The sequence below is a fragment of the Temnothorax longispinosus genome, chromosome 7 (assembly GCF_030848805.1).
Source record: "Temnothorax longispinosus isolate EJ_2023e chromosome 7, Tlon_JGU_v1, whole genome shotgun sequence".
NCBI classification, from domain to species: Eukaryota; Metazoa; Arthropoda; class Insecta; order Hymenoptera; family Formicidae; genus Temnothorax; species Temnothorax longispinosus.
Genome location: NC_092364.1, coordinates 820,069 through 845,216, shown reverse-complemented (window position 1 = coordinate 845,216; position 25,148 = coordinate 820,069). Strand labels below are relative to the sequence as shown.

Below are 25,148 nucleotides of genomic sequence, written 5' to 3'. Positions count from 1 at the left end.
CTGAAGTGTTATTATCTAACGATGATACCTTTCGACGATGATACGATAAAGTTATTGCGTTATATGTAACGATAACTGCGATTTGTTGTGAACTTTAATTAAAACATTTTTCTTCGTAAAGTAGCTCACTAATTAAACTGATAGAAACGCGTGAAAGATAATGTCATTGAATACGTCAATTGAAATTTCTATTCTATAGAACACATAGATACAACAAGAGTTTTTATAGAACAATACTGCATTACATTTAGTTTTCATAATTTATATTTTTAAATTTTAAATATAATATAAAAATTAGACTCATCACCATTTTGTACACAATGAGCGACAATTTATGTAACAACGATTAAAATACAGTTACATTCAACATATAAAGCGATAGTAAAAACTATATCGACACACTGATAAAGATTTAATCTTGTTTTAGATCAACAATTATTTATACTACAATTAACAAGATCTCTCTCTCAAACGCGTTTTTTTTTTTAATTAACATTATACACAAGTTACCTGCTTTAATAATAAAAATAATACCTAGAAATATAACAGAAAGTATACAAGTTAAATTTCAAAAAGGAGGTATCGCTACCACTCGAGGTCCTTCATAGCCGTCTGATAAGTGGGACTGTGATCAGAGTAGAACTGCGAGTACCAACGGCGGTATGCGAGAATGGCACGGTCCTCGCGCACCAGGATCGGTTGCCGCTCATATTTCTTGTAGTTCCAGATCATGATGTCGCGCTGGAACATCACGCACTCACCCAGAAAGACCATATTGGCGTACGGCGCCAACAGGGGCGGCGAGAATATCTGATGGGTCACCCGTTGCAGCAGCGGCTCGATCGGCGTTACTGTCTGCAGGATGCACATAGGTCCAAACGACGTGTCGATCATCAGCTCGACGTAACTAGGCCCGATCTGCTCGATGACCACGTTGATCTCCATTACGTTGAAGCGCTCCAGCAGGATCAACTTGTGGCACATGTGCAGGCCGGCTTTGTGCTTCTCCCTTCTGCCGAAGCCGTTTTCCGCGACCGCGAGATGACGATCCCCGTTGCCGCTCTCGATCCGATGGATCGACGCACCGTTCAAGTTGACACGCATCTTCGCTGTTTCTGCATCCGCGTTTGCGTCCTCGTCTGTCTGGTTGTCATACGAACAGTGCGGCTGCCATCCCCTGTTAGTGATCCACAAGTGTCGAGCCAGCCAGGACAAGTTACCGGAGAGGAATATACCTGGGCCGTGTACCGCGTCCAGATGCGCAGGATCAGCCCCGTTCTCAGCTATATCCTAATGCACAGATCAACAGGTATTAAGTTTACTGTCCATTTGAAAGAACTTCCGAGGAAAAAAGATAAAAGAATAGAATAAAGAAGGAGTGAAGTAAAAGAGAGTAAGTCTCTCTCTCTCAATCTTTCTCTAATATTTTTTTCTCCAGTCCGATTCTGGAGAGTGATTCTTGACAGCACTCTCGAGTGAATAAACACTAATGATTAATTTAATTCACCTATGTGTTTTGTAACGTCTTATGAACTATAACTGTTTTCTTTCTTTTCTAGTTTCTACGAGTGGCTTTTGCGTGATAAAGTGTACACATCTATTATATCAGAGAATTGAATGCGCGACAAACCTGTATGTGGCAGTTAATGAGGAACTCATTACGACCTTGGTAGCGCCATGTCCCGTTGGAAATGAATGTGTGCGGCTGGGGTTGCCAGTCAGGCTCAACTGATTCGGAGTGATACCAGACGAAGATGAGGTGATTTACTTCGCAGGACTTCCAGACTTTTGCTCGAGCGATGTGTGGCACTGTGCAAAAAAAAGCAAACGACTAAATAGAGGAATAATAAATGCATCGATAGATAATTTCTATAGCTTTTCGAATTTCATGATTAAGTGATATAAATATATTCTTTCATAATTAAATATATATTATTGTATTACAATTATTACATAGATAAATTAAAGCAAAGCTATTTACGTTAAACAGAGTGTTTCGTTAATCATAGGACTCGCTTTGAAAATAGATTCAAAAGACAGTTCATATAAGTTCATATAATGTAACTGACGTTTTTTAATTATGAATATTTTTTATGATCCATATTTCTTGTGTCGACTCGCAGTTCGTACGACTAATTTAATTGTTTCTTGTCAAATTTATATATTATGTACGAAATGAAGAAAACTATAGAACATCATGGCATAATATTTAAAGAATATTCGGCAAGAGTATATATAAATAATATAGAAGCAAGTATAAGAATTGCGAATAACTAAGCCAGCAAGCGATGTATATCAAGACGATCTACCAAGGGCGCCCGAAATTTAAACGCAAATATTTGTATGTTAAAATGCGTAAACAGGTATTTCGATGCAGGAATGTGGTTCGAGGGTGTAAAAAATATCCAGTCCGAACATCTTAGCCGATATAGCATACAGAAACTATGGGGAAAAAAGGGTAAATAGATATCGCCTGAAACGATATTATGTAGAACTTGATTAATACCCTTTTCAGTATAAGGTATGCTCTCGCAGTAGCCATCCTCTCCGCGAAACTTCCAGCTATGAAAGGGACACTCCAGGCAATCTCCCTTGACACGGCCACCCTCTGCCATATTTGCCCCTAAATGCGGGCAATACGCGTCTAAAATGTTGACTACGCCTCTTTCGGTTCTTTAAGAAATTGGTAAAACGTTATGTGATAAATATACAGGGTGTCTTATCCCAAAAGTTCCAAGGTATATCTTAAAATGTATGGAAGAAGTGAGGGAAACTTTAATTCGAAGGAAATTCCGCACCCTAACGTACCTGAACACCGCGAAATTTTCACCGAGAGCAGACACGTGTTTCACCTGACCTCTTTTTATCTCCGAGCTCTCGAGTAGGGCGAACCATCCGTTCGGATAGACTGGCGGTAGTTTACCCACCTTCCGATTTTTGCTAGCCGTATAAACGTTGCCGGTCTGCCGCGTTTTACTCTCACTTCTCAAATCCTTTAACAAATACCAATTTATAATCTTAGAACACTTTGCAGGGAAAACACAGAATCGGATAAATCGGATAAATCCACTTGGTCGACACTCACTTTCACCCAGTTGAACTTGAAGAAATACGCAAAGTAGATTAGAAGGACCAGCGACCAGATGACTGTGATCCAGATGACCAATTCCAACATTGTCACTCTTATCCCGGTATCCCGTTCTCTCGATTTTCCTTCAGCTTCCTTATTTCGACGTGCCAATAGACACGTGTCCTCGCGAGTCCTCGCTCCGTTCAATTGCACAGTGAGAATGCAATGTATACAGGAGTGATCGCGCGCTCTCGTTGCAGGAGAGATAAACAAGAATGTGCAAAAGCAAAACGGCCAGAAACGACGACGAGGACGGGAGTTAGAAAGACGGGAAGAAAAAGAGTTAGACGGGTTGGAAGAGGGTGAAGGATGGGAGAGAGCGAGGAAACTACTGGGCGAAGAAGACGACGCGCGCGTTCGCCGGTAGTCGGGACAAAAAAGGGCAAGGAGGACTCCTGACGAGAAGGGACAGGACAAGGACAAGGGCGACAGTGTGTGGCGAACGAGAGGACGAGAGGGAGGGAGAGAGAGAGAGAGAGAGAGAGAGAGAGAGAGAGAGAGAGAGAGAGAGAGAGAGAGAGATCGGGAGGAGAGCGCGATGATGAACGCGGGATATTTTAGTTAGTATGTAAACGCACGTGTGTGTGCATCAGCGATGCGTATGCAAGACCTATAGCCGAAGGGCTAAGGGACGGGCCGGTTGTAGAAGATTGGAGAACGGGGGCGAACCCGGGGGATACGACAGAAAGAGGAACGGAGAACACGCGTCGCAAGTAGGGCAGGAAGGAAAAGAAAAGAAGGTAAAATAAGGGCTTGCTACTAGAAAAGGCGCTCTAGCTCGGAAAAGGAGAGACCGTCCGGAACTTGTAAGGGTTTTCGGGCAACTGAAACACACGTGAGGTCCATCTACGGCTTATATATGCCGACCGTACCCTGCCGACCGTTTCTATCAAAATACCGTGTTTTTTTCCCAAGTTGCCCTGTCGCTCGTCGCCGATCGACTCGGTCCCGCGTCGCGTCACGTAAACGGTTACCCGATTATGTATGCCCGGCCACGGAGACGCGGACAAGCGAACGAGCAGCTTATATATCGTGCCACCTATATCACCGGATCTAAAACCGCCGCGACTCCTCTTCTTCTCCACCTTCTCCACCTCCTTTTTCCTTACTCCTTCATCGTCCTCTTCGTCTCGACTGACCGGCCGGTGTGCCTCCCTTTATCGAGACTGTATATCGATCGCGATGCCACCAGCTCGCCAATGTATCCGTTCGTCCGTTCGTTCATCCGTTTAGCATATCGATTCCAGCGGAGAGAATGTCGCAAGGATTCGCATTTATATTCTGATGTTTTCCCGCCGTCATACACGATCATGTTGCCAAGACGAACGTGCTCCTCTTCTTGTCCCGGCAGAAAAGACTATTCCTCTCCTTCCGGTTCGTCTCTCGTCATTTTGTCATTGAACGCTATCGAACGGCGATCGACGTCAATAGACCTGTTCGTTTTAGCTGAACTTATTGCACGATTCATCTTTCTCTTTTTCTTTTCACGTTGAAGAGAAAAGGAGAAAAGATGAACTGTGCAAGAAGTTCAGCTAAAACGAACAAGCCTACTGAAGCACTCCTCTCAGTCCCTCCTTAAGTTCCGACCTCCAAAATCCTTACGTCGCAAAATTCAGCTTCGTTTTTCAAACATCATCCAAAGGGTATCGTATGAATGCAACGAAAGATTGCGCTTGTTCATCGAAGCGAAATATGAGTCGGGGCATCGGGTCGTATAAAAAAAGCACTGGTCACTAATGCATCCAAAGACAGAGGTAAAAGCTTTAATGGAAAAACCTGAAGCAAAAAGCGTATGTATAAATTATTAATCAGATCTTGTCCTAACGGAATTGCAAGCGATTCAACATGTAAATTATATGCGATTACTCATACGAGACTGCACTCTTGCGTTTCATGCCTCTGCTTTAGAACAAGAGTAAATACTTCGTGTTATATTTTTCGTTGCTCTGCATTTCTATAAAGGATCGTCAGCTTCATTTTTTCATCAAACTGGTACATTCCTTCTTCTATCGGATAAAAATGTAAGTAGAAGAGAAAATTGACCTGCGAGCATTCTCGAATTGAGAGTAAAATGTCTCTGACGGATCGAAGGACATAGACGGTCGGAAATCCGTTTTTGTAATTTAAAAATCTGTGTCGGGTTACTGGCCGTTATCTTAAACATTCTGGGTAAGCGTAAACACACCGTGCGGTCAGCCGAGGTAATGTGAGATATGGTGTAACGCTTCACATCTCCGATGCACACGAGAACAAATTAATTATTCAAACGTGTAGCGAGACGAAGAAACGATCTCTACCGAGAGATCAGCGGTGCCGATAAGCGGCCCTTTTAAACGGCGCGTTTTCCCATTTATCAAGATTTCTCTCTCTTTCTCTCTCTCTCCCTCTCTCTCTCTCTCTCTCTCTCTCTCTCTCTCTTTCCCTGTCACTCTTCTTTTCTGTCTGCCTTCCTTCCAGGTCCAAAATTCTAATGCTCGCCGCCGTCGCCGCGCCGGTCCGGAGGCGCGTAATATTATTCGGTGAGACGCCAATAATGAGGATCGTTTGCGATCGCTTCTATGCTCTATTCGCTCGCGTCGATCGAAAATGAGCAGGACGGAGACAGCTAACACGTGCCGTACTGCGTGGCAACGATCAAAATGTTTAAGCAATGCGTCAGCTCGAAAGTGCTTAACCACCGATTTTTGTGCGGCAGAGAATACGCAAGCGATCATCTTTCAGCTTTCAGCCGGTACCCGCGGAAACGCACTTCACGCGCGAGTAAGCCGCATTGCCTTCACCGGAACGATTTGAGGATCTATAAAAAATCCGAGGACAATTCAAGTCAAGGCAGAGAAGCAGCTTTAAATTAGTCGCGTCTAACGTTTAAGAAACATCAAAATATTAATTACTTGTACATTGATAGCTAACACAAAAAATCATCACTTTATATATTCTTGCACCCAGAATGGCAATTAGGCAAGGATAATTTCAGGCAGGAGAAACTCCCCTTCTTTGTAAACATTTATTTGTTGATATTAACTCATAATTAATGAATGGCAATGTAATCGACTGCATCGATTAATTATTTTAATTCAATTTTAAATTTAACTCAATAAAATTGATTTTAAAAAATTAATTTGATTAATTTTAAATTTTACCTAGCATCCGCCGATACTATTATTCGCAAGCTATCCTACACTGCTAATTCTCGACAATCATCAGCCATTGTTAATTGTCACTTTGCATTACGTTGCTTCGAGGGGAGCACTGTAATTTAATTATCATATATTTATCTCAATAATTGATCTGTTTTCTATTGCTGAACTGGGTGCACTAGTTCAGAGTTTATCTTTTTCCTTCCAATGTGGAGTAAAAAAGATAAACTCTGAACTAGTGCAGCCTGCAGTTCAGCTATAGAAAACAGACCCATTATAGTCACATATAATGCTGCGTTTGGAAACGTCACCCGAGTGCACACGAGTATACTCCCTTCTCTTTCTATCTCAGCGAGTTAGAAGGAGAAGGTAATATACCCGGGTGTCGTTTCCGAAGGCAGCCAATATATTATTAAGATAACAGACGAAAAATACCTCTTTAAATTTGCGATAATCAAGCATTGCGCCTCTGTTTCCATCCTTGATGAATAGCTTTGATATAACATTCTCTTCGACACTGTTTTCCTTCTCGTAGGAGGTAGTGCGACCCATGTCTTTCCGTTCTTATCGTCTGCGCTCATTTGGAGACACCGACTACCATAATATTTCCTGAGATGGCATTAAGACGCAAATACCAACGGCAACGAATTGCTGGCCGCTGGTTCCGATAATTAAAGCGACCACGATTTAACAGTGATTAACTTAATCGCGGCGATTAACTCAACCAGCTTTAAATAAAAATACGCAATTCGGCGTTGTTCCTAACCTATTTTCTCCTAACCTATGTTAAACAATGAAAAAGTTAATTATTCCATTAATTATAAATTAATCCGTGTTAAGAAAATAAATGTTGTTTGGTATTAATTACTGACGTGATTGCCGTTTGGATGGAGAAGAAAAACCGCCCTATTGTCTCCAATCAAACAACACGTCTCCATTGCCGGATGGCGGATTGCCGCCCCATCGACCTTTCCCGCCCCATGAGAACGGCGCTTTAGAGCACTTTAGAGCGGAGCCGCGGAGAGGATCCCGGATCCCGGCCGGCGGCCATTCCGAATCCAGTCCAGGATTCCCGCACTCGTTTTCCCATCTACGTCTGAAACGGACAACCCGCGACGGACGTTACCGTCGAAGCAAAGTTGATATAGCGTACTCGCGAGCGAAATCTTTAATTTTGATAGAACGACCTTTACGAGAGGGACGCGCGAAGCGCTTGCCACGGGCACAGAGTCTCAGTCGGGGAACGTGTTTATTTCGACGTCGAGAAGCAAGGCCTCAGGATGGGTGTGCCGAAATTCTTCCGATACATAAGCGAGAGATACCCCTGCCTCAGCGAGGTCGTGAAGGAACATCAGGTATTTAACGGAGGGAGAGGGAGAGACAGAGGGAAGAGAGAGAAAAAAAGCAATACAAATCCTCGGGCGACGGGGCCCCTTTTCCCTTCGCCCTACCATGCTCCTTCGTCATTTCCTTTTTTCCTTATTGCGCGCAAAACAAGATTTGCCTTCTCTTCAACGTTTCAGTAAAAAGATAAAACTATTTTTTTTTACAGCCCCCCCTTCCCCCCTCATCCTAATGCAGTAATCACAGTCATTGACATTACTTCCCTTTCTTTTTAGATACCGGAATTCGATTATTTATATTTGGACATGAACGGTATCATACATACGTGTTCCCATCCGAACGACGACGTCTGCTTCCGCATCACCGAGGAGATGATTTTTAAGAATATATTTCACTACATAGAGGTGCTATTCAACATGATCCGCCCGCAAAAGTTGTTCTTCATGGCGATCGACGGCGTCGCGCCTAGAGCCAAGATCAATCAGCAGAGGGGCCGGCGTTTCAGAGCCGCCAAGGATGTCGAGGTGCAAGAGGCTAAAGCCTTGTCCAAGGGTATCCCGATACCCACCGAGAAGAGATTCGACTCAAATTGCATAACCCCGGGAACGCTCTTTATGGCTAAACTGGGCGAGCAGCTCAAACGTTTTGTCGAACATAAGATTTCCACTGATGATGCATGGAAAAAGTGTAGGATACTGTTCAGCGGCTCTGAGGTAATCCTCCGATAATGTAACATAAGAGAGACAAATATAATTTGCCCTATTCACAGAAATAATGCAGGACTGAGATACTTGATATTTAATATAACGTATTGAATCTGTTTTAGGTCCCCGGAGAGGGAGAGCATAAAATTATGGATTACATAAGGTACATGAAGGCGAGCAAGGATTACGACTGTAACTCTAGGCATTGTTTATACGGTTTGGATGCCGATTTAATAATGTTGGGTCTCTGTTCACACGAGCCAAACTTCTCTCTTTTGAGAGAGGAAGTCAAGTTTGGTAAGCAGCAAGTGAAAATGACCCCCGAGGAGACGAAGTTTTGCCTTCTTCACTTGTCGCTTTTGCGAGAGTACATAGAGCACGAGTTTTCGTCGCTCAAGGATAAGCTATCCTTTACATTTGATATCGAGAAAATAATCGATGACTGGGTTTTGATGGGTTTTCTGGTAGGAAACGATTTTATTCCCCACCTGCCAAATTTACACATTGCCAACGGTGCACTGCCAATTCTGTACCGTGCATACATGGAAGTATTACCAACTCTAGAAGGTATGTTATCACTGTTATCAGTTATCTTAAGTTTATATCTTTATATAATTAAATAAATATGATATATTGTTTTGCTTCAGGTTACATAAATGAAGCGGGAACATTACAACTCGACCGTTTTGAAAAGTTTATGGAGAAACTTAGTCGTTTAGACGTAGAACAGTTTAACGAGCATTACGCCGATATAAAGTTTTTTGAAAATAAAACAGGTAGAAGGCCCAATGAATCTGAACGTCATGTATATAAAAAATCAGACGACAGCGAGAACGCATCTCCAAAGAAAACGCAAAATAAAGATTTAGATGCTCTTATTAAAAGTACTACGGAGATGGTACTTATTTAAATATTTTTTTATGATCGCTGTAGATAGCTGAATAAGTGAAAATTAATGCTTTGCAACACAGTCCTTAGGTAATTTTGACGATGATGATGATGTCTTTATAGAGTATAGAGATAATATGGATTTAATAATAGATGATGAATCCGATAGTGATATATACAATATGGAATTTGTACAACATAAGAAAGATTACTATATGAACAAGTTAGAATATGAGAACGTTGACGAGTGAGTAATTTATAGATACGTATAATTTTACACAAAATGTCTGACGTTAGTATTCCAATATTTTCACAAATATACTTTATTTAATTCCAGAGAAGTTTTACGTTCGCAGGCTGAGGGCTATGTGAGAGCGATACAGTGGAATTTGCATTATTATTATCACGGCTGTTGCAGCTGGTCGTGGTATTATCCGCATCATTACGCCCCGTATATTTCAGATATAAAAGACTTCAAGGATTTGAAGTTAGAATTCGAGTTGGGAGAGCCGTTCTTACCTTTTCAACAATTGCTAGCTGTGTTACCGGCATTTAGCAAAGAACTGTTGCCAGAAGCATTTCAATTGCTATTGACAGAGGATTCTTCTCCCATTATCAATTATTATCCACATAATTTTAAAACTGATCTAAATGGAAAACGTCAGGAATGGGAAGCAGTTGTACTTATCCCATTCATTGATGAAAAACTGTTGTTGGCTGGTGAGTAATAATCCTCTTCTATGTCTTGAAAATATCCATATTTGTGTGAAATAAAATTTAAATGAATTATATGTTTATTCGTCGATTGTAAGATGTAATTATAAGCACTAAGAACGAGCTTTGTTCGCTAGCCTCTTTATGAAAAAATTTAGATGTTCAATTAAAAAATTTTAAACTTTTCTTTAAAATACCAATATAAAAAATTTAAATTTCTCTCTACTTATCTGTGACAGCTATGCAGCCACACTTATCGAGATTGTCGACGGAAGAACAAGCAAGGAACAAACATGGGCCGATGTGTTCGTACTCGTATACTGACGAGATCCGAAGTGTTCATAAAGCAACCGTATACTTTCCAGAATTTGTCAGTCACGCTGAAGTAAAATTAATGAATCGCGATGACATTTTCGTTCCGAGAGAACAGTTGATTCGAGGATTGTCCCCAGGTTTTGATCTCGACGTTTATTATCCAGGATTTCCTATACTACGGCACTTGAATTATACAGCGCATTTGGACAAAGCGAAGGTACATATATTGGAATTCGATATTAATATGAATCTCAACAAGTTGTTATATAATTATCTTTGTTAGGTCAAAGTATTTCAACAACCTTCAGTCGGGGAAAATATGATTTTAAGCATAATATCGAAACCAACACCAAGTTTGACAACTTTAGCGTCGGAGCTATTAGGAAAGAGTGTATATGTGGAATGGCCGCATTTGAAGGAGGCCCTCGTGATTGGCGTAGCTGACTGCAACGTGAAATTCAGTTTAATCAATCAGTTAGACGGTTACAGTGACGCTAATCTAAAGAAAGAGGAGGTAAAGGCCGCGTTAGCCGCGGAATGGAAGACGCACAAAAAACAAATCAAAGAAATGTAAGATGACATTATTAATGCTCTCATTTATGATAGAGTAATATTGAGAACGTAATATAATATTCTGGCGATATTTGCTTTTAGACATATGTCACGTCTTGGGATAGATATTGGCAATACGGATGTGTTGCTTTTTACTCGCTCATTTCTGGGTAGCAAATATATTTTTGGTGGTCAGGGAAAAGTTACAATCGAGAAACAGTGGAACGATTATTTTGCGGTTTACGCTTATCAGACTGTAGTCAGAGATATCTCCGTCTACAGCAAAAAATTGACAGTTTACGAAACTATGCATGATATTTTTATACCAGGAACCTTTTGTTTCATGTTGGGACATCCTTATTACGGTGCGATGGGAGAGGTACAATCACATTGGATTTCTTCTTGTGTCATATTGGTTATTGAGATTAATGATTCTAATGATTCTAATTAAATTACTTTAAAACTTATTGGAACGGAATTTAGTTTCACTTAAAAAGATTTTATGAATCTACAGGTTATACAAAATAAGGATATTTCAAAGTCGCGCAGAATCAAAATTTCTATAAAATCCGTAAAGGAGCCAACATTCGACGCCATTAAACAAGCCTACACGCAACAGAAGACGCGATATATGCACGGCAGTATTGCCGCGCAACGTCTTGGAATAAGTAGTCATCTTTTAAGCAGAATCACTGGGACAATTTACGTTATACAACCAATGAAGGAGGAACTTACAAAATATAACCTCGGGTTGAACTTAAAGTTCAATAAAAGGAATGAAGAGGTAAGAAATATGTACGAAAACAAATTTTATTTATTATATTAAATATGACTGATAAATGTTGCACATTCTTAATCATTTTCCGTTTTTAATCTATCGAAATTTTCGAAGGTGCCTGGTTATACCAGAAAGGAGAACAGCCAATGGTTGTATAGCACAAAAGCGATCGAACTGATTCGAAATTATATGACGAAATGTCCTATCTTGTTCGAACGTTTGGCCCACAATGTGGCGAACGACATTTTCCAAGAGGGAGACCTCTTCAATACGGGGTACATTGCGTATTTTCTTATGTCACAAAATATGATATAATATATCATATAATGATATAATAATGCAACGTGAACATTATATAGATCGGATGAGCTGAAAGATACAGTTGCGTGGCTGAAAACAGAACTGCAAGGTTTGGACAGTCGCGTTTGCGGGATGGACGTCATCGAAACGGACCTGATAAAACAGATCGAAGAGGAAGTAGAGAAATGCTTGAAGACTGAGGAGACCATGGCGAAAACAGTTTTTCTGCAAGTGAAGCCGCAGTTACTTTACAAGCCGGGTTTAAATTTGCGTAACGTGCCGCCCGATCCAAATTCCCAAAATCGTTTGTTCGATAGAATTCGCTGTATCAGAAGCGGCTTTAGCGTACCGCTCGGAGCTAAAGGCACTATCATAGGGGTACGAAAGGGGAACACTCCGCTTGACACCATGTACGACGTTGTGTTCGATAAGCCTTTCATGGGTGAGAAATACATAACTTTCCGGAACTTCAAATATTAAGTGCCCTTGAACTTTTATGGAATATTTTTTGTTTACGTGTGCATTGCAGGCGGACTTACGCTAAACGGTTGCTCTCAATTTCGCGGTTATCGCTTGGCAGCTACGGACTTCATAAATATTAGTTTCGGCGAGAGAACGGAGCACGGAAATCCGAATGAATTGATGGAATGTCGAAAGCAAACAGCGAATTCCGCTTCTCCCAGCAAGAACGATCAATCGTCGAAGGTACCGTACCCGCCAATGCAGCTCGCTAAGAAGGGCCTTGAGAAATTAAATCGTGAGATTTGTTTGGGTATGGCGCAACACGGCATGATAGAATTGAGTCCGAAAACAATACCGTGTAAAGTATTACAACATCCTCAAAACGCGCCACCTAATCCTAATCAAGCATCCGAGTTTCAAGCGTTATGGAACGAATTGCATAAGATACAGGTAAATGTAGCGGTATAGAGTTGCGAGGTTGTTTCACGAATCTTATAGATATTTTGCTACAATATTTGCTTTAATAGAAGCCGAATGGACCGCCGGAGAAAGTAGCATCCAGTCCAATGACGAAAGTCAAGCCATTTAGCAATAATATGCAATCGGTAAGCACTGAATATTGTACTTTTAAAATTCTATTTGTTTCATTGCTATATTTCTAAAGGATTGTTATATTACAGCCGCAAGATCCTAGCGCGTTTTTGAAAGCTGTGTTGAAGATTCCTGACGTAAATCCGCAAACGAGTAAGCAAGAAAGTAAACAATCTACGCCGCAACCAGCGGGGACGCTTCAGAAAGCGACAGTTTCACAGAAAGCTGAAACTTTGAATCCTCCACCTTTGGTACAACAGTTGTTCGATGTATGCATTTATATTGTGTTAATTCATTTATATTGTGTTTGCCTGTAATAATTTTACATCTAAAGATATGTATGCGTTTGTTTAGCACGCTCGACGAACCGAACAGAAAAAGGAGAAAGTAAATCCGGTCTGGTATAGCTCGCAACTGTTAAGACATTTTTCGTATAACGGAGCTGGCATACCGAAATATAATTATATTGTCGACGAAAAGACAGGTTTAATTAGCGCCCACGTTATGTTGGAAAATGCAAAGGTTTTTAAAGGAGATCCTTGCACCACTCACGAGCAAGCCGCAGAAAGCGCTGCAAAAAAAGCGTACAAGGTAATAATAAGTGTATAAAAAGTTTCCTTTTCGATCTTGATTATTTTATTAATGTGACGCTTATTGTTAGGTGTTAAATTTGAATAAGGCGTCAATGCACGATACGAAAATAGTGATGACGCCTCAATGGTTTAATACTCAACAAAATAACTGGATCCAAAATATCCGGCCTCCTATGATGCCTCCTATGGGCCCTCTGAAAATGCCGCCAGTCCCGCAGACTCTGCCTATGCAGCCTAACTTATTTTATCCAAAATGGAATCCAAAAATGCCACCGAATCCAGCGTTCGGACAAGTCGCATCGTATAGCCAAGTCATGCAGCAGCAAGTGAGACATCAAGGGCAACAGAAAGGTCCTCAGAACGGACCGAAGATGGAGATCAGGAATAGTACCGCGTTCGTTCCGTTACAAGCTCAGAAAAAGAGTAGAAACGCCAGCGTACAACAAGCCTCGAGAGAGCCGAATCCGAATACTAAGAAGAGCTCCAGTCCTAAAGCGCAGCAGCAACAGCAGCAAAAACAGCAGCAGAAACAAGAGGAAACGTTGCCCAAGGTTCGTAAATAAAAGTTAAGTCGTTTCTTTTTGTCGCATTGATATTTGTAATCGAATCGCCAATTTCTCTCACGCAGAAACAGAAGCCGGAAGTTGTAAATAAGGCCAGGGAGAAGACGTCGAGCGAACCGCAGAAACAACAATCGCAACAGCCGCAACAAAATGCGGGAAAATCGTCCAAACCCAGGAAATCACGCGTCGCCGCGAAATTCGGCGCACCACCCTTATCGAACGGTGGTGAACCCCCCCAGTGAAAATTCTGTTTTATCCTTGGGATGGGGTAGATCTTTGCAAATTATATGTAAATATAAGATAATTCTATCGATCCATCCTTTCCCCGCCATCCGTTCGTTTTCTACATTTTTATAATAAAACCAAGCAGACCTTTTACTCCGAAATTTCCAACGGGCCAGTACATATTTCATTTCAAAGGCTTTATATTGACGCACCCATTTTTCGCATTTACATACGATCGCATGTCTGTGCACCAAATAATACTTAGAGATTCTTTCAAGTCAAATGTATATACACGCTGAACTTACATACGTAACGTATAATATAAAGAATATAAGTGAGAATGGTTTTATTTTGTATCGAATGACTGATTTTATATTTTTTGTTTCATTTTACAATGCATCGGTGTGTCATTTATACTAATAACTTTTTATTTCTTGATTTCGCGATATTCCATCAAGACAAATAAGTAATTTTTTAATTGTAAGAGGGTTGGAAATTATTTATCCAAATATATTTTAGGATATTAATAATATGTACACACAAAATTGGAAGTAGAACTAAATCATGAAGATTTTGGTAGATATATTAGGTGCTTTTCCATTTACATCAAAACTCAGCTAATTCTCACTTGTGACGTCGTTCTATCCTTTTTGGGAATTAATGAATAATAAAGACAGAATGACATCACAAGTGAGAATTATCTGAGTTTTGATGTAAATGGAAAGCAACTAATATTTATGATCTTTTTTTGTTTATAACATATTTTACTTTTTATTGTAAACATTGTAAAGTATATCGCGTGTGTGCGTAACGATCAGTTTGTACTGTTATTTACATTATTAGAAGTGGATTAGAAGGAATAAGTCACTTTTTCTTTTATCTTTCGAAGAGTATTTCAGTTCCTAGTATAACATTGGACAAAAGTAGATTAATTTTATTACTTAATGCATCACGATTCTTAGAAGACTGTGAGATACTGATTTTTATTGCAACATATTCGCCAATTTGCATATAAGCATAATTAATATGAGGCAGCATTAAATGTGTTATATATATGTAAGACATTGAGAAAGTGATATCGATTAAGTCCCTAAGTAGAAACATATCTTCGATGAATTTTTCTGTTCCTTTTTTCTGTACTATAAACAGCGAAACAAAAATCAAAATTAAACAGAAACATGAACTCAACAAGATGTTTCAATTTTATTATACAATAAAGAAAGCACAGTATAATTGCCAAATATATCTCGCAATCTATCTTATATTCTTATCGTATATTATTTCTGATTGGTTTTATGTATCTTTCTCATTTTCCTTTATTAAATCATGAATCATTATTGTTATTACATTGTTAATGTTTCAGCTGTTATCCATTCCCTGAAAATCGGATATATTTCATTCACTTTAAGTTACTTCGATAAAACTTTACATACTGTTAAAAGGATTAAAGAATTAAAGAAAATAACGTATCATAATAGTCTCATGTTCCTCGGAACACAAAAAGGAATTAGATATATACATTCGTGTTTGATATATAGTTTCTTGTTTCTATATATTTTACTGTCTTTACTATAAATATTCCTTTTATTATCGCTATTTACTTCGCATCATGCAAATTTTTGTATTCGGTACACTAAGCGTTTCTATCACGATCGATGAATATCTTACAATCGTCAGGTAAATGCGTAAACCTGTATAAAACACAATTATATACATTGCAGCGTTTATTATGAAGAGATAAATTATGTCAACTTCTGTGTGTTACATATATCTTAAATCGATTACTTCATACAGTAAGATTTGTCGATCGGCATCACGAAAGTTCTATTGTCATATATCCGTCTTTTGATGGCATTGATTACTAAATTCCTTTAGTACGTCGCAAAGTCGGCCCCTGTTCGTCTTCTCGCGCAAAATGCGCGTGACGTCTTCCTTCTGCAAGACGGCGGCGAGGTTCTTTTGATTCTCCAGTCCGGCGCGTAACCATTGCGCGGTCCATTCCGGACACGTTTTGTTCAACGCTAACAGAACCTCGGCGTGAGGCTCCAAATTGTGAGGCACTGCTCCACCTAACGAAAATAAAGAAATAAATAAATAGGCGATTGAACGAAACCGGCTTCACGTTCGCAAATGCGTACATCCTGAAACATTCTGCTTACCGACACAATGCAGAATCGCGGCGACAAGTTCCTGTCCGATTGGTTGAATAAACGTCTGCAGGTGCGGGCTTTGCACAATCGCGTGACTAAGAAAATGCCCGGCCGCTTTGGCTGTCGCCGTCTCCGGGAGCGTTAGACATGCAATTCCTGTAAAAAAGAAATACAACTACATACATTGTACAATGATTTTTTTTTAATATTTCTACGAATACATCGATGATATTGCGCTTACCGCACTGCAACATATCCGGTATTTGATCCGGGATTTGCAGCAACAACCGGGCGTTCTTCTTACAGATCTGCGCAAGCACGCCCATGTAGGCCTCCATCAAGTCCGACCACTCGGACAGATCGCCCTGCACCGATCTGCACACCTTCACGCCGTTCAAAGTTAACGAGCTCATTTCCGCGAGCACTGGACTCACGATGTTGTCTGGATCTCTGCCGAACAGCAACACCAGCTGCTTCAGGAGATTTAACGCGGCTGGATGCGGCCAGATTTTGTAAGAGGTCAACAGAATCAGCAGCAAGGGCCGTGCCTCAATCTCCGGCTGCCGCAACGCGGACAGGGATCGTTGCGCGCACATATGCATCGCCTCCAGCGTGGCGTTATCCTGGCTCCACTCGGGATGCGTGACGATCTGATTGAACACCGACAGCACGCCGTCCAGCACGGCCCTGCCGATTGCACCCTCGATCGTGCTGAAGAACATGGTGACCATTTTCAGGTAATTCGTCACACCGAGCCGCGCCGTGAATAACGGCTGCCCCAATAGCTCCTTTATCTTCGTCACGCATAGTCCTAGTGTCGCCTCCAGGTGCACCAGTTGCTCCTCCATAGAAGACAACACGTTAAGCAGCTTCCCGGCCGCATACATGAGCCGTAAACCTTCCCCACCGCCAGGCTCTACGTTCGGTAGCGTCTGACTGATGGTGTGAAGAATGGATGGCGCGTAAGGGGCGAGATATGGCCCGCACTCCCTCGTCAAATCCTTCAGTGCCATACTAGCAAACGGCGCTGTCGTGGAACCTCTGGTCAATCCTTGAATAACGAGCTGCAACACTTTCTCCAGCCACGGTTCGGGATGTTCTCCTATCCATTCGGCGTATGCGCCCAGCGTCGAACAGGCACACGTCAGTACCTGGCAATGAAAGGAGCAAAATACTTATGTAATATTGCTGTCGCACAAATTTCTATAGAGAAAAACAGCTGGCTAAAAATAAATTATTTCGAAAATATAGACAGAGAGAGAAAAAGTATAGTTTGCAATTAATAATTATTTTTAAGAATGATCGTTATATACCTCTTCAGGATACAGATGATAAGGTATGTGAACAATAATTAAGTTTATCAGCGCAGGGATGTAACAGTACTCCTGAGTACCGACGCTCTCGGAGAGAGCTTTGAAGGCGTGTAACGTCGACTCTATGTGAGTCCACGGTGAGTCTTCCAAACTCAATCTTTGTCCGAGAAGTGCCAGCAGATCACTGCCGAGAACACTGTAACAATAGTCCAACGTGTCCGCCACGTCCTGCCTGTAGCATCTGAAAAGCTCGCGCTCGTCCGCGTCTCCCCTCTCGTTCGGAGACGTGGGTAACGTCGACTTTCGCAGCAACGCCTGGGCCAGTCGAAAGTAAATCGGTTTCAACGCTTCCAGAGCCCGGTTTTCCAACGGTTGATCTAGCGTGGCGAGATCGTCCTGTAACGCGTACCAGAATCCAAACGGGATACAGCTGCGTGTTTCATCGGTAGGATAACGTCCCTCCAGTTCCGAGCACTCCAACAGCAGCTCGATCAGTCCCATGGCCGTCCACGTATGCGCCTCGTTGGAATTTTCAGCCAGAGCGATCAAAAATGCCCGACTGTGGGCCTCTCCGATGGCGGTTAATATCTCGCAAAAGTATTTTCTATTGTACTGCTTCGCCATCAATACCAAACTCCTGGCCCACTCCCAGAATGTCTGTGGCCGTTTGTGAAGCTCGTAGTGCGTTACAATCATAATTAAACAATCTTGTACTACATCCCAGCTCTTCATGTTCTCATCATCGCCATGAGTCTCGTCTCTTTAACGAAAAGAATCGAATGATATTTAAATTTATTTAATAATTCGATAACTTATTTATTACTTTTTTCTATTGCTATACAGTTAAATTTTACAATATCAGTCTTTCAATAATGCAACTTACTTGTTAGGTGCATAATGAGCTGCAGCCACTAATAAATAGGGATAGATCTGGCCGGTGGTCTCTAAACATAGCTGGCCAACCTTAAGCCACGATTGAGCGCATTCCAGTCCCAAGGAGTATAATACATCGTCGTTGCCTTGAGAATCCAGATTACACATTGAAAAGACCCGCTGCAAGAACCATGCAGTTTGGCACCAGCTGTTGATTAAGTTGACAGGAGCTCCCCGCAGTTTGGCAATCTTCGCTTCTTGTCTCTTCTCGTACTGAAAATAATTGCAGGTTTATCATCAGTTCAAACTCGTCGAAAAGTAAAAATTAAGTAGCGCAATCTGTATATATTTTACCTCAATGGGAAGCGTCGAGAGCACTCGAAGCAGTAATTCTAACGCAGATGGGGAATCATAAGGTAACATGTCGAGCAATTCGTCGACTATACTCCTGTCCTGTTCCCTGTTTTCTGCACTGTAAACGCTGGCCACAAATGCGGCTAACTGAAATGGTTACATGTCGAGTAATTATACAAAGGTCCATTTACTTATTTACAGTATTCTCCTTTATTCTTAAATAACACAGAGAAGTATGTATTACCGCTTGACAAAGCTTTATAAGGATGCATAAGGGGATGTTGGGTCTCCTCACACTATTGAGCAAACGTTCCCTTAACACCGGGTACTCAGCTTCAGGCACTTCATTCCACTGTTTGGATATCTTCGCGTGCAAAGTCGTCGCCGCAAAAAATTGCACTTCGTATGACTGCAAAGATAATACGAACGGCTTCGTTTACACATCAATGAAAAAGAAAAGAATCAGCTGATCAGATCTGTATTCGTTCAAAGCACTTGTTTCAAAATATTGCCGACATATAGGAAGAATTAAGGTAAATCAGAAGTTTCGCAGAATAAAGAGGAAGAGAGGCTAAACAATCCTGGGCTGATAGGTACCTTGGAAGGATCCAAAAGTTGCCAGACAAATTGCCAGGCCTCGGGGGAGGCTTGCACCTGTAGGAGCCATGAGTGTGCCTCGTTATTGCCCGCCGAGTAAAATTGCCTGACCGCGTCGTCGATGACCGTTGCATAATCCATACCAAGCGTTTCGCACGACACGTTGACAGCGTTACCCGTGTCCGTGTCTCCGTGTTCCTCTTATTAGGGCAGGTCGCGCACGTGGAGAGCCAACACGACGACCGGGGCTTCGTGACGCGCGTATGTACATTTAACTCGTCCCACTGCTCGCTCGTCTTCACGGTCCCTTATCATCTTCGGGAGATGCGATCAAGCGCGAATATTTTCCATCCGTACGGTGACACATAACCTAACCTAACCTGATCTAACCTAACCTAAACTTGTAATAATTCTGAATAATTCGTCGCGAAGCGTCACAAAACTGCGAGTTTGGTCGCTTGGCCTACTCCGCACTCTCCGCAGTCCGCAGACAGCTTCCACGCTAAATAAAAATAACACACAAATATTATGATCACTAAAAGAGAGTCGATTTTCACGATTCAAACTTTCGGGCTTACTGCCACCTCCCACATTATCACGATACTTTGAGAATTTATATTTTTATCGGTAATTAATATTGTTAATAATACAATAAGAAGGTAGATAATTAATCTACAATCGATAAAATCACAAGTGACTAGTTATTTAAAATTAAACAAATTTTTTTTAATTTTATATAAAATAGAAAATTATACCTATATTTTTATAAAATGTTTAAGTGTCAAAATGGGTTGATTCATTATTACATTATTTGTATTGCGGGAAAAATTTTTTCACGAGATACGTTTCACAATAAACTGCATTGAATGAATCCTTTTTTTATACAGGGTTTTTGGTTTTCTTTATTTAATAACTAGGACTTTTCCAAGTAACAATATAACATTTACACTTATATCATTAGAATGCTTAGTATTGTACATTGCTTTGTATCACTGAAGTTTGAACAAACATTAGCAAGTTTTGTTTCTATTGCTCTGGATTATAGTTACTGCATTGAACCGCAAGTAATTTAGGACCCAAAGTGGGATTCGCAACGTAATAAGGAAACGCGGCCATTCCGTTACACGCTGCTCCATATTCTCCCTTTCTATTCAACGCGATCACCCCGCCGAAGAAGTTAGGATAATGTTGGGCAATTCTGTTAATCGCCTTCTTAGCAGCTGCACTCGGCGTTGCTCCATTACGCATCTCCTCCACCGCCAGAAAGCTACAAAAAAAGTATATTCAATTTCAGCAACTGTATTACTAAGATGCTAAATATTAACTTTGCTTTAATACGGAACAAATTAAAAATTAAAGCAGAAAATTTAAGACTTAAGTCGAAATAAAATGTATTTATAATTGATATTTTAATTCATTAAAATGTATCTGAAAAAAATATGTATTTATATTGACACGTAACGCAAATACCTCGGCAAAAATCGCATCATAATATCTCCGTCGCCGGTACCGGCTGCCGCACCGGCGTCCTGATCGGCGTACGCCCCAGCTCCCGCAATAGGAGAGTCCCCAATGCGACCGGGGATCTTGTGCTTGGCGCCATTCGTGGACGTTCCAGCTGCTATACGTGTCTGCGAGTCTATCGCGACTATAGCGATGGTATCATGATTTTCCTCGCTTCCCACTGGCGTGCTTCCGTCCTCTTCTACGTCGCTCGCGCGATATGGTCCACAGGCGGTTGTTGGATCCGGTACGACGTTCTAGAAACAGCAAGAATACCGATGAGACAGTTGTGTAAGATGAGATGCAAAAAAGAGCGTGGCCTCTCTTTCAATACCCTCCAAAAGTTGGGCTGGCACTTGTTCGCCCTCCACTGCGTCCACATTTCTTTGGACTCGTTCGTTTGCAGGGACTCCTTCTTGAATCCCATATTCACAGCGAAATCCGTAGCCAGGTCCCCACCCAGAAGGGAATGCTTCGTGTGCTCCAGCACCTTGCGAGCGACCGAAATGGCGCTCTTCACGTTCCGCAATCCTCCTACTCCGCCTACGTCCATCAGCACTCTGTGGAAAAGAATGCATCTCTTGAATGTAATCAAATGTAGTTTAACGAAACGAGAAAAGAGCTGCTTTTGTTCGTTTCAACTGCCTTTATTACCCATCCATGATGAGAGCGTCCAGCGTAGTTTCTCCAGCTTCATCTGGACTGCCGCCAAACCCCACGGTCTTTCTGCATTGCTGCTCCTCGCACAGGGAACATCCTTCCTCTATCGCGTCCAAAGCGCTTCTCTTCTGATTATATATCACATCCCATGCTTAAACGATAATTAACAGTGTCTTCAAATTTCCAGAAGCTCTGTGCGTGCCTCTCATTCCGGGCGCAGTTAGATATAACATACCTTTTTTCGTCGCATCTGTATAATTCCACGTGATGACTATCAAGGGAAAGCTATCGGGACTGCCAAGTTTCTGTTCATCGATTGCATTGAGCGAGCAAACTTCCAAGAGCAACAAAATTCCTACAAAGCTGACGAGCCTCATCCTGCCTGCGGCTTCTGGAGGTGAACAGAGCAGCCTACGTAGGCATTAAATAGCATGAACTTCGCGCGACAAGGAACATGGAGGGAGAAAATATATCTCTGATAAGCAGGAAATCCAATATCTGATTGATACTATTGCGCTATAAGTGGAATAGAGATTCGACAACAATATAATTCATTGTTACTAACCGGCGGCAATTTTTTTTATCTCGCAAATAGCCATTAGATCTACTGGACTATTACGTTGCCTTGATACACTGTAATTAGGTTATCGCATTGCTAATATTTTTCTAGAGCGAGGAAGCGACTTCGGACTTAGCGAGTGCATCGAACTATGTAAACAATGCAGTATGCACCAACGCCAACACGTGTGCGATGTATAGGGTCTCCGAGAAGACATAGCTTGCTTAGGTGCAAGTTGTTTTTGTGTGATTTCATCGAAATTTGGACGACTAGCTCGTAATATAATATTAATTTTTAAATGTATCATGATCACATCCTCATAGATATACATCTCGTAAATTTTCATTTGAAACTGCACATCCGCGTTCAATCGCTTATGCGTGGATGATAACGATAAAAAAAAAATGCAGTTTCGCAGCAATATACACGTGACTTTCTGCGTGCCAAATATTTCAGAAATGCTTCCTAAAATAAAGAAAATAACACATTACAAATATAATTGTTCAAACATTTTTATCGACAGGCAATTCAGTTATAGTCGACGATCGATAATGTCAATGCTCTACTATTACTCCCGCGGCCCACCACCGGGTCCATTTGATAATCGCAATCATCGCAATTTACCTAGGGCTGGCCGTTTTTAATAGCACACCTCGTCGACGACAAATCCTGTGGTCCGCGAGCGGAATTCGACACGTTTGCGATGCGCGTATCGTGTCGCGGTCGCGTTGTGTAATTAATCTCGTTTATCTACGCAACGTGGCCGAATAACGCACAGAAATTAGAGGCAATTATCAGCGGCCACGTTCTCCAGTCCGTCGACCACGTCTGCCTTCGCTCGTTCTCGTCAGTAGCTCTCATGAATGAATCCCACGAAACAGCTGACAGCTGACAGCACCTCACTCATCCATGTATACGGGATAGCGACCGCCTTCGAGAATTGTCAGGGAAAATATAGGTGATCTTCTGCGTACGAACAGGACGTACGATAACATTTGATAATAGTCAGTCCGATTTCGCGGTGTAATTCTATTAATTGTAAAAATTGTCCACTTCGACCGCGCGACATGTCGTTCAAAAAGGATCTAAAGTTGCTCGTTAAACCGTACTACTTGATAAACATCTTCCTCAGCGTCTCTTACATCATCTCCAAGCGCTTTCCTATAATTTGTAATTACATATTTGCTCAAGACGACTGCGAGCTCGATGGGGTGAGTTGATAATTAATCTGTCGGATATAATTTTTATAATGTTTTAAGTCATTTCATTAATAAGCACCTGTGCTTTCAGAGGGAAACGGAGATTCTCTTTTTCCTCATGATCGTTATCATGATAAGGACAAGGAAGACCGGCAGCGTGACCATGATAAATTACCTGACATCCAGTTTTGTGTATACGAAAGCGGCAAACTTGATCCTGTGGTTCTACGCGGACGTGCGGATGGGCATTCTGTTTGCATTTATTTTTATACGTAAGAGAAAAATGCGAAACACTATCTCGCGAACAGACTGTTGTACGTCGCGAGGAATATAATTGCATTTTGTACGTAGTGTGTGGATTAGTGCTGCCAGAACCGACGTATCAAGGGCCTGAAAATGTGATCTACCTACATGGGGCCAATGGACTGCAGGATGAGCTGCAGCGTGACACCAGAGTGGTCTGGCTGGTGGCGTTCTACACCGCGTGGAATCCAGCTTGCGTTACTTTTGCGCCGATATTTTCCGAGCTCTCTGCGGAGTAAGGCGACTTAATTTAAATACAGTCTAATCTCTCTTCCTTGTCGCGGGAATTGTTCTGTATACCTGCTATCATTGAAAATACGTGCTTCAGATACGCGTTGGAGAACTTCAAGTTCGGAAAGGTGGACATCGGTAGATATCCGGACGCTGCGGCAAAGTATCATATTAGCGACGCCAGCACGAGCAAGCAACTGCCAACGTTAATACTCTTTAAAGATGGCAAGGAAGCGGAGCGACGTCCATACGCGGACAACAAAGGAAAGCTCGTCAAGTTTCTCTTCTCGCTGGTATGCCTCGCCATTCGGATCTAACTTGTTAAAATCTTAATTTGTGTAATTCTATTCTTATTGATTCATCTCAATTTTTCAGGACAATGTAAAGGCTGCGTTCGATCTCAATAATATCTACAGCGACTGCAAGAAACATCCTATCAAAAGGAAAGATAGGAAATCGTTGAAGGCAGAATAATGAAGGCACACTTAGGCATTTAATGAAAAAAAGCAGTTTTTGCAGTTGAGCGAGTTTCAGTTAGATGAACTTGTACCGTGTAGAAAATCCAGCTAGCGGGTTATCTCGATCGAGTTCTGATTCTAAATTAAAAATACGAGGATTCGTGTAAATATTTTGTTGCGTGTTGCAATAATCTCTGCAGTGCTCTTATATTGTCTTCACTTACGTTTAAACATCTGTACATAACATACGTCACAGATCGTTATTGTAATATTGTGTATGATGTGTGTGAATGTGCCATAGATATATATATATATATATTAACATAAAATTCAAATATGTACAGAAAGCTTGTTACGCGATTAACAATAATGTTGCGTCGTTTCTCTTTAAAATATGCTCGATATAGCTGTTGAATAAAAGCTGATCGTTGGCATGCACGCTCTTTTCTATTTTCTCTTATAAAAATGCAGTCATTTGCATTTGACATATTACAATCTGTCAATGATATTAATAACGAGGACTGTAGCACCTCGGACCCTTAAAATTAAATATAAATCCTGTTTCATTCCATCCAGACTGACCCAGACCCAGACTCCAAATTTAACTTTAGCGGGCAGATTTGCTAAGAGGGCGTTAGAGTGCGCCGTACCA

The 25,148-nt window shown here is 41.4% G+C and overlaps 5 protein-coding genes across 11 annotated transcripts; 2 read left to right on the top strand and 3 right to left on the bottom strand.

Moving 5' to 3' along the window:
* Positions 1-246: 246 nt before the first annotated feature.
* On the bottom strand, positions 247-7,263 carry Nvd (cholesterol 7-desaturase nvd). 3 transcript variants are annotated; one of them, XM_071783206.1, is made up of 9 exons: positions 7,140-7,263; positions 6,703-7,048; positions 6,271-6,379; positions 4,733-5,927; positions 3,086-4,534; positions 2,809-2,993; positions 2,507-2,673; positions 1,631-1,809; positions 247-1,290 (listed from the first exon to the last, which is right to left on the bottom strand). In XM_071783206.1, the coding sequence occupies exons 5-9, from the start codon at positions 3,173-3,175 to the stop codon at positions 586-588; spliced, it is 1,326 nt and encodes a 441-aa protein (XP_071639307.1). In that variant the 5' UTR covers positions 3,176-4,534; positions 4,733-5,927; positions 6,271-6,379; positions 6,703-7,048; positions 7,140-7,263; the 3' UTR covers positions 247-585. The 3 variants fall into 3 exon arrangements, with proteins under 3 accessions (XP_071639307.1, XP_071639304.1, XP_071639305.1); XM_071783203.1 differs by having other exon boundaries at positions 3,086-5,927; XM_071783204.1 differs by having other exon boundaries at positions 3,086-5,927; positions 6,703-7,043; positions 7,140-7,242.
* A 137-nt stretch (positions 7,264-7,400) lies between these two features.
* Positions 7,401-15,558, top strand: Pcm (5'-3' exoribonuclease pacman). Its single transcript, XM_071783180.1, has 18 exons — positions 7,401-7,622; positions 7,887-8,324; positions 8,438-8,882; positions 8,963-9,213; positions 9,287-9,450; positions 9,541-9,923; positions 10,157-10,449; positions 10,516-10,802; positions 10,887-11,163; positions 11,299-11,568; positions 11,677-11,837; positions 11,922-12,304; positions 12,392-12,774; positions 12,852-12,929; positions 13,005-13,184; positions 13,270-13,506; positions 13,577-14,059; positions 14,137-15,558. Exons 1-18 carry the CDS (start codon positions 7,548-7,550, stop codon positions 14,311-14,313), a joined length of 4,965 nt encoding a protein of 1,654 aa, XP_071639281.1. The 5' UTR covers positions 7,401-7,547; the 3' UTR covers positions 14,314-15,558.
* On the bottom strand, positions 15,478-20,103 carry Cdm (importin-13-like protein cdm). Its single transcript, XM_071783185.1, has 8 exons — positions 19,584-20,103; positions 19,231-19,395; positions 18,987-19,133; positions 18,643-18,905; positions 17,760-18,519; positions 16,688-17,597; positions 16,456-16,602; positions 15,478-16,365 (listed from the first exon to the last, which is right to left on the bottom strand). Exons 1-8 carry the CDS (start codon positions 19,722-19,724, stop codon positions 16,127-16,129), a joined length of 2,772 nt encoding a protein of 923 aa, XP_071639286.1. The 5' UTR covers positions 19,725-20,103; the 3' UTR covers positions 15,478-16,126.
* Positions 20,104-20,424: 321 nt separating this feature from the next.
* On the bottom strand, positions 20,425-23,071 carry LOC139815934 (N(4)-(Beta-N-acetylglucosaminyl)-L-asparaginase-like). Of its 5 annotated transcripts, none has more exons than XM_071783214.1 (6): positions 22,930-23,071; positions 21,982-22,137; positions 21,741-21,897; positions 21,421-21,646; positions 21,054-21,343; positions 20,425-20,850 (listed from the first exon to the last, which is right to left on the bottom strand). In XM_071783214.1, the coding sequence occupies exons 2-6, from the start codon at positions 22,121-22,123 to the stop codon at positions 20,610-20,612; spliced, it is 1,056 nt and encodes a 351-aa protein (XP_071639315.1). In that variant the 5' UTR covers positions 22,124-22,137; positions 22,930-23,071; the 3' UTR covers positions 20,425-20,609. The 5 variants fall into 5 exon arrangements, with proteins under 5 accessions (XP_071639315.1, XP_071639314.1, XP_071639312.1 ...); XM_071783213.1 differs by having other exon boundaries at positions 21,982-22,157; positions 22,930-23,070; XM_071783211.1 differs by lacking the exon at positions 22,930-23,071 and adding an exon at positions 22,312-22,672.
* Positions 23,072-23,174: 103 nt separating this feature from the next.
* Positions 23,175-24,934, top strand: LOC139815935 (thioredoxin-related transmembrane protein 2 homolog). The gene is made up of 5 exons (XM_071783217.1): positions 23,175-23,516; positions 23,596-23,776; positions 23,856-24,042; positions 24,136-24,331; positions 24,414-24,934. The coding sequence occupies exons 1-5, from the start codon at positions 23,373-23,375 to the stop codon at positions 24,510-24,512; spliced, it is 807 nt and encodes a 268-aa protein (XP_071639318.1). The 5' UTR covers positions 23,175-23,372; the 3' UTR covers positions 24,513-24,934.
* Positions 24,935-25,148: the final 214 nt, after the last annotated feature.

What these genes read in the sequence shown, in the direction of transcription:
- Nvd (XM_071783203.1), bottom strand. Translation starts at nt 3,175, where the DNA reads ATGTTGGAATTGGTCATCTGGATCACAGTCATCTGGTCGCTGGTCCTT. An exon ending in CATACCTTATACTGAAAAGG is followed by an intron (nt 1,810 to 2,506) that starts GTATTAATCAAG and finishes TTTTTTGCACAG; the next exon opens with TGCCACACATCGCTCGAGCA. An exon ending in TCATTAACTGCCACATACAG is followed by an intron (nt 1,291 to 1,630) that starts GTTTGTCGCGCA and finishes TCTGTGCATTAG; the next exon opens with GATATAGCTGAGAACGGGGC.
- Pcm (XM_071783180.1), top strand. Translation starts at nt 7,548, where the DNA reads ATGGGTGTGCCGAAATTCTTCCGATACATAAGCGAGAGATACCCCTGC. An exon ending in AGTATTACCAACTCTAGAAG is followed by an intron (nt 8,883 to 8,962) that starts GTATGTTATCAC and finishes GTTTTGCTTCAG; the next exon opens with GTTACATAAATGAAGCGGGA. An exon ending in TCAATAAAAGGAATGAAGAG is followed by an intron (nt 11,569 to 11,676) that starts GTAAGAAATATG and finishes AAATTTTCGAAG; the next exon opens with GTGCCTGGTTATACCAGAAA.
- Cdm (XM_071783185.1), bottom strand. Translation starts at nt 19,724, where the DNA reads ATGGATTATGCAACGGTCATCGACGACGCGGTCAGGCAATTTTACTCG. An exon ending in GCTCATTATGCACCTAACAA is followed by an intron (nt 18,520 to 18,642) that starts GTAAGTTGCATT and finishes TTTTCGTTAAAG; the next exon opens with AGACGAGACTCATGGCGATG. An exon ending in ATCATCTGTATCCTGAAGAG is followed by an intron (nt 17,598 to 17,759) that starts GTATATAACGAT and finishes TTTCATTGCCAG; the next exon opens with GTACTGACGTGTGCCTGTTC.
- LOC139815934 (XM_071783211.1), bottom strand. Translation starts at nt 22,345, where the DNA reads ATGGCTATTTGCGAGATAAAAAAAATTGCCGCCG. An exon ending in GATAAAAAAAATTGCCGCCG is followed by an intron (nt 22,138 to 22,311) that starts GTTAGTAACAAT and finishes GTTCACCTCCAG; the next exon opens with AAGCCGCAGGCAGGATGAGG. An exon ending in ATGATGCGATTTTTGCCGAG is followed by an intron (nt 20,851 to 21,053) that starts GTATTTGCGTTA and finishes CTTTTTTTGTAG; the next exon opens with CTTTCTGGCGGTGGAGGAGA.
- LOC139815935 (XM_071783217.1), top strand. Translation starts at nt 23,373, where the DNA reads ATGTCGTTCAAAAAGGATCTAAAGTTGCTCGTTAAACCGTACTACTTG. An exon ending in GTTTGCATTTATTTTTATAC is followed by an intron (nt 23,777 to 23,855) that starts GTAAGAGAAAAA and finishes TTTTGTACGTAG; the next exon opens with TGTGTGGATTAGTGCTGCCA. An exon ending in TCAAGTTTCTCTTCTCGCTG is followed by an intron (nt 24,332 to 24,413) that starts GTATGCCTCGCC and finishes TCAATTTTTCAG; the next exon opens with GACAATGTAAAGGCTGCGTT.